We start from the raw sequence: 7161 nt of genomic DNA, 5'->3' as shown, positions 1-7161 counted from the left end.
TTTAGACACCCGAAGGGGGGGCTCTGAAAAAATGGTTGCGCTAGGAGGGGGGGGGGGGGCTCCGAAAATTTGTATACTTCAAAACCAACACATGACATCATCATACAGATCGGATGGTTTTCAACTCAACAATTTAATGACCTGTGCAACTCAGCTATATCACGTGGTTTACAGATATAACAAATGTAGTCTTAGTAATTATTACACTCTTGTTCATCCCAAAAATGCTTTAGAAAATTGTATCACAACTGTATCTCAAGTTTGTCATAGTATAAACCATTGAAGACAATAACGGTAAATATATTTAATACAGTCTAGCGATCTTTTTTCAGGGGAGCAAAGGAATTGAAGGAGGAGGGGGGGGAGGGGCTCTGAAATTTTTTCGACTACCAAGGAGGGGGCTCCTAAAAAATTGAACCGCTAGTGAGGGGGCCTGCTAAAATTTCAAGCTTCGAGTTTCAATATCTTCATCCCCCCCCCCCCCCCTTGTCATATTAAATGAACTTTCCCTTACCGTGAAAGGTCACTCGAAAACCCCGCTAGTTGACAGGTGCATTATGGGTAATGTCCAACATGGCGCTAATTTCAGCTGTTGTATCTGCATGATATTTACGAAATTATATAGCTAACTCTGACATGGTCAAAACCAATGGGAAGCATTTTAGAATGGCGAGGCGATGCATACCAAGTTCTCATGTGCTGTGGAATGTTCATTTTACTTTCCTGGGTGCTCACAAAGCTTCTAGGCCTTACGTGGAAGAGGGGATTTCGCGTCGGCGACCCACACAAGGGACATCGGTGGTTTATGACCGAGATACTCGACAAACCCACTTATTGCAATTTCTGTGAGCGTCCTCTAGTAAGAGGGGGATACTGCGAGAACTGTGCAATTTCAGTTCACGAGGAATGCATTGACGATGCGACAAAGAGATTTGCTTGCAAAGTACTGGTTCTTTCCAAGAGAAACTACATGAACCATCAGTGGGTCCGCGGTAATTTGCCTCTCTGTAGTACTTGTAGTGTTTGCGGTTTTCAGTGCGGTACAGAACCTAGATTATGTGATCTACGATGCGTATGGTGTCAAGATAAAACCCACGATAAATGTCTTCGTAGTAAACCAAACATATGTGACTTTGGCAAGTATAGATCCTTGATTTTGCCTCCACACTGCATTAGTTTAACAGTTGAAAGTTGGCGTAGCAAGAAGAGGTTTGTTGTTCGTGAAGTTTCTCCGCCTCCGATCAAGAACTGGAGTCCACTTCTTGTGTTTGCTAATCGCAAAAGTGGAGACAATGAAGGAGAAAGACTGCTAATGGCGTTTAAAAGTGTGCTTAACCCAGTGCAGGTAGATGAGCCATTTTAGCAATTGTGCTATAGTAGCGGAGCAGGCAAGGGTGCAGTCTGCAGGGTATGGCAGGTGCCCGCGCAAGTTTTTGTGACAATAAATAAGTAATAAGGGCCTTAAAAGGGGCCTTGTACATGTGAGATCTCGTCGAGTTCTGCCATACTCTGCAGACTGGGCAAGGGTGAGAGGGGCTGTGAACTTCCTGTTTCCTTTGCCCCCGGGAAAATAATATAGTCACAGCTCTGCTTGTGATCACTCTTATAACCAACCAGCTCTTGTTACCACCAGCATCACAAAACCCGGTTTAAACTGAGACTCACTTAAGCTCTCATCCTCGGAGACCCGGGGGCGGTCAATCGGGCCGGGAGAAAAGGCGCATCGAAAGTTTTCAAGCACAGGCGGAAAAGCCCCTGGGTACCAACTCTCACCAGACCATTACCAAATGGTCAAGCGAATGCTGGCTTCTGATTGGGCACAAAAAATGCTTTGTATTATTTTGCCCAATCAGCACACAGCATCTCCTGAATTCTTTTTGTGAGTTCATACACGACTGCCATTGACTCGATCACGGCTTGTCTGGCTCATGCACTGAAGAAATGCATGCTGTCAGGAAACTTTCAGTTTGATATAAACTCTTCATTTCAAAATACTGTCTACCTGAAAACTACAGATGCTTTTCCAAAAGTACACTCAAGCTTGTATTTGTAATACCCGGTTGTAATACAACTAGGTATTCACGCTTGCATCGATCATGCCTTCGTAAATTTTAGGGAGTTTAAGATGCCACGACAACTGACAGCCATGAAAACATCGCGTGAAAAGTGAATTCACATTTTTTTTAGTGTTTTTCGTGATTATTCCAACTCGCTCACTTTGTCAAATGCAAGCGAACTCTTCTGGAGCTGAATTTCTATCAACCATATCCAAGTTCATAGAGAAAAAGAAAATTTTGTCATTGCTTTGCATTGGCAAAGGAATGTACAAAAAAGCATGATGCAGGTGCAAAGTTGTTGTTTTGCCTTGTCAATCTATTACTTTTCTTAATACTTTCTCGTCACCGCTACATCTTTACGCTCTCTTTCATTATTTACGATACATTGTGATGCATCAGAAACAGAATTTTCTCAGTGCAAATTAAATTGCTCCTGCTGATAGCATCCGAAAGGTTTTTCGATTCATCGGTAGTTCCTTTGTTTCTGGTTAGGAAAGCTTGGTGAACGAACCGGGCAACTGTGGCGAAATAATAGCGGTCGTGTATGAACTCACGAAAAGAACTCAGGAGAAACTGTTCCCTGATTGGGCAAAATAATACAAAGCATTTTTGTGCCCAATAGGGAGCCAGCATTCGCTTGACTGTTTGGAAATGGTCAGTTGAGAGTCGGTACCCAGGGGCTTTTCCGCCTGTGCTTGAAAACTTTCGTCTTGCCTTTCCTCCCGGCCCAACTGACCGCTCCTGGGTCTCCGAGGATGTTAAGCTCTGTAATGAAAAGCTCTTTTAGGTGACTGCTCCTGTATGCGACCGCTACAACTTTTGTTAATTACCAGCCAGTCTTTTCCTTCTTGTGCAAAATCACTAAGACCCTTCATAATTTAATTTTACCTGAATGTATTGGTAATAAACAGCTAATCATTAGCTTTTTGCTACAAGCTATTGTAAGTGCCCCCCCCCCCAACCTCCACACACCCCAATACGCTTATCGCATGCTCTAGTTGCGACCACTTTTATGAAACTTCAAGGTAGTCACTTATGAGAGCTTTGACTGTACCTTGATGAATTGATTATGATGGGTGTGGGGACCTTGCTTTTTACCAATCATATGCCTGGTGAAGCTAAGGGCACCATACATAAGACACTTGATGCCGTTACCGTTCTGACGAAGTGGCCATTAGTGGAGGTTGAACTGTACTTGATACCACTGAGTTTTCAAATGTTAATGGGAAAACTGCTCAGGCTGCTTTATACTTTTGAAGACACAAAATGCGTTTGACAAGAGTTAATTTGCTAGGTACAAGTACACAAGCCAGCAAGATTCCTGAAGATGAGGGCTGGGTTATAGTCCCCCCCCGCCCCCCACCCCTAGATAAAAACCAAAATAAGTTTTTATGACAGGCATGTTTGGCTGTCTTTTGTTTAAAACAATACAACTACACTTTTTTTTCCGTATATACATTGTTATGTACACAGAATTGTAAATCACATCAAGAATAATATTATTTTTTTCTAACTGGACATCATGTTTTTCCTTTCCTTGTTGATTAAGGTTGTAGATCTCCATGAAGTGCCCCCTGAATCCGCACTTGAGTTTTGCAAGCTGCTGCCAGATCACAGGACCCGTATTCTGGTCTGTGGTGGTGATGGAAGTGTTGGCTGGGTTCTTGCTGCATTGGATAAAGTTAAGTTAAAGGTATGTAAAGATCAGCTTATTGCTTTTGCCTGGCTGTTATTACTAAGAGGGCCATACATGGTATGCATTCAAGTTTTTGGTATTCTCAATGCAAACACTTTAAACTTAACTAATGAAGATAACAAATGGTCTAAACTTCACTATTTAGCCAAGTTAAAAGTAAACATGTGAAAGTTCAATAATGGTGTGTTTGCATGTTAAAAGGCATTGTGATTGCACAACGAAAATAAACGATTAAAATACCAATAATATGGTCAGTTAAAAGTTTGGTCCTTTTCATGAAAGTAGCATTTCTCTGACAATAACAAAGGCATAAAAGATCAACTGTCTTCTCTAATTTTGCAGCTTCCTCCACACATTGCCATTCTTCCCCTTGGTACAGGTAATGACCTGGCACGAGTTCTTGGATGGGGAAGTGGTTACACAGGTGAAGAAGATGTCAATGAAATACTGACATCTGTCATGACAGGAAGAGTAACTCCACTTGACAGGTGCAGTCATCTGTAGTTAAAATTTTATGGCCAGACATATGGAGAATGAGGCATCCTAGTAATAAGCTCCTGCTCTTTCTACATGTAGTTCATATCAAAGTTAGTAACTACAATTTTTACTATAGCTCAAACTTAGTAAAATTTTAAGGTGTGAAAACTTATGTTTGGGCTTGAAACTTTGGAAAAAGGGAAGAAGAGAAAATCTGTCGGCTGACTGTTGACCAACAGTCAGCTAACACTCAGCCCTCAGCTGACTGTCATTTACTGTCTTATGTGAAATTTTTCCACCAACTGTTGGCCGACTGTCAGATGACAGTATACTTTGTTATTTTTTCCTTTAATTGTTCATTTTTTAGTTGCTTAGGGCACCCATTTATGACATGATATCTTTGGTTAATGGTGACTAAAAAAAAATGAGTTGAACGAACAGAAATTTTGACATTTATTTGTTTTCTCTTACAGATGGAAAGTAACTATAGAAAGTAACAGGGGTTACTTTGATGTTAGAAGACATAAAAAAGTGAGTGCATGCCTAAATCAATATTCAAATATCATTTTATTTGGTGAAGTAAAGTGTGACCAACCCTCTTGAGAGACTAGAAAAAAGAGTCCCATTCTTTCATTTGCAAGTAGCCGGGTTGTAATGAATGCTTGCTCTATTCTATACCAAATTTATCCTCTTAGCCTGGTCTTGCATGCAGCCTATCTCTCTTTTTGCTGCTTTGTCTTCATAATAGTGCTTTGTCCATGAAGGTGTTTCCAAAAGAAGTAGAAGGGTGAAGCTCATTTTGTGTCATCTTTTTGATAATGTTTATTGTTTCACTTCCTACTTCTTTAGGTATTTTGGATGAATAATTACTTTTCAGTTGGTTGTGATGCAAAAGTCGTTTTGAACTTCCATCTTCATCGTGAAAGCCAGCCATCATTATTTACAAGTCGTATCATTAACAAGGTAACATTGTGGATACGATCATTCCTGTTTTAGCCTTCCTCCTCCTGAGAACAGAAAAAAACAATCAGTTGGTTGAATTACTTCTAACACTGAGTCTTGTGGAAAAAATCATACAATAGAATGGCTTGAATGTGAGCCTTAAAGAGATGATGATGATGATGATGATGGTGATGTGATCTTTAAAGGATATTTTCAAGTTTTGTCTATAAAGTTTTATGTGTTTCCATGCATGTGCATGCTGTTATCCATAGTAATAAATACGTTTTTCTTTTCTTTTCCTTCTCATATTGTAACAGGCAGTGTATGGATTATATGGAGCTAGAGATGTCCTGGAACAAGATTGTAAAGACCTACATGAACTTGTTGAGGTACAGATTCAGTAGATGCACTGTAACTGGGCCATGACAGGGGATCTACAGGTGTATAAGGGATTGGAAATGGAAGGGATTGGAATAAGTACCCAGAACTCGAACATTGTCCCTAAATTCTGTCATGCATATGGCGAGGCATCTTTGGCCATGGGTTTAAATATCAAATGTACCACTTATCGCAAAAAGTGTTTTATGCAGTTATTCTATGTCGCACACATAAGCCTGAATATCTTTTTGTCATTTTGCAGCTGGAAATGGATGGAAGAAAAATAGATTTACCTGAACTGGAAGGGATTGTGGTCTTGAATATAAACAGTTGGTGTGGGGGCTGTGAACTGTGGCTGGGTAATGAACATGAACACCCCTCTCCTCCAAGGTTAGTTCATTAACAATCTATTAATAGATAATAATAATAATAATAATAATAATAATGACTTTATTACAGTATTTTCACTGAAAGGTGGCTCTTCATCTGTAAAATTTACATTAATATTTAAAATAATAATAGTAATAATGATATCAATAAAAAGCTATAGCTATATACAATATTAGGGATGCTACTGACAAAAGTTAACGTAATGTAGAATATATGCAAATCAACAAATCAAAGGTACATTTGCCCTATTTATCAGTTACTTCCTCCCTTGAGTTTTAAAATCACTAAAAACTACAAAGTTCCTTGTATTAGTGGTGATATTGCACCAGACAATGTAAAAGAAAAAACAATCAAACAAACAAAATAAATTCCCATGTAGCGTCATACACTGGTCACGTGGTAGGGATTCGTAGTGAAAGTAGGTTGAGTTATTGCAAGTTATAAGCGAGTGGTGCTGTCACGCTACTCAGTCTGCTGTGTAAACAAAGTGGTACTTGTGAGCAATACAGTGCTAATCTTCCACCTCCTACAACTTAAGGTGATTCATTAGTAAAAGAACCTAACATAGATTGTCGATGAAACTTAGTATACTGATGTAACAAGTCAAGAGGATGTTAAAAAAGCATTGAAAAGAGGGTTTTGCAGTGCTTGTTTTCACGTCTCAATGCTGACAAATACGGCTATTTATGATCCCTTGGCAAAAACCGCGTGCAGCCTAAAACTAGACAAAAAGCAGAGGTTTTTTTCATGATGCAAGTGGTATCGCACAGAATTTGACTTAAATGTACATTTTATCCACCTGCGCACCAGAAAAACGCCTTTTAATGCCCTTGTTTTCACTTTACGCTCCAAAGTAGACTTAAATTGAACACGCGCTATTCGACCCATTATAGCCCAATCCGAACACAGATTTATGCCAATTTTTTTTTCTCATGGAAAGGAAGCACTGCTCTTATTAAAATCATAAAGTAAAAAATGGGGTTACCGTACTTGTTTTTGCGGAAGAGCTGCAGAAAATGTGCACTCGTGCATTTCCTCCGATGTTTGAGAGATGACTGTAGCGAGTTACAAAATGGCATGTGTGTGGAAGGGGGGAAGAAAGCATTAAAAAAAACGTTTTTACGGAATTTATATCGAGATATCACAGTAAGGACGCAAGATGGCGCTGAAAAAAAAAATCAAAGTGAGTTAGCACACGTCTAACATGCACCATCGAGGGTC

At 39.7% G+C, this 7161-nt stretch overlaps 1 protein-coding gene across 1 annotated transcript in view; it reads left to right on the top strand.

The window, feature by feature from the left end:
• Nucleotides 1-561: 561 nt before the first annotated feature.
• Nucleotides 562-7161, top strand: part of LOC140940177 (diacylglycerol kinase epsilon-like) — an 11272-nt gene continuing 4672 nt past the window's right edge. The window contains exons 1-7 of the mRNA XM_073389086.1: nucleotides 562-1345; nucleotides 3607-3750; nucleotides 4096-4241; nucleotides 4704-4761; nucleotides 5080-5193; nucleotides 5490-5561; nucleotides 5813-5940. Of these exons, the coding sequence (XP_073245187.1) occupies nucleotides 650-1345; nucleotides 3607-3750; nucleotides 4096-4241; nucleotides 4704-4761; nucleotides 5080-5193; nucleotides 5490-5561; nucleotides 5813-5940 (1358 nt within the window). The 5' untranslated portion in view covers nucleotides 562-649. The remainder of the gene's footprint in view (nucleotides 1346-3606; nucleotides 3751-4095; nucleotides 4242-4703; nucleotides 4762-5079; nucleotides 5194-5489; nucleotides 5562-5812; nucleotides 5941-7161) is intronic.

The sequence above is a fragment of the Porites lutea genome, chromosome 6, assembly GCF_958299795.1.
Source record: "Porites lutea chromosome 6, jaPorLute2.1, whole genome shotgun sequence".
Classification (NCBI taxonomy): Eukaryota; Metazoa; Cnidaria; class Anthozoa; order Scleractinia; family Poritidae; genus Porites; species Porites lutea.
The sequence above is the reverse complement of the archived record's forward strand: the minus strand, read 5'-3'. Positions and strand labels throughout refer to the sequence as shown.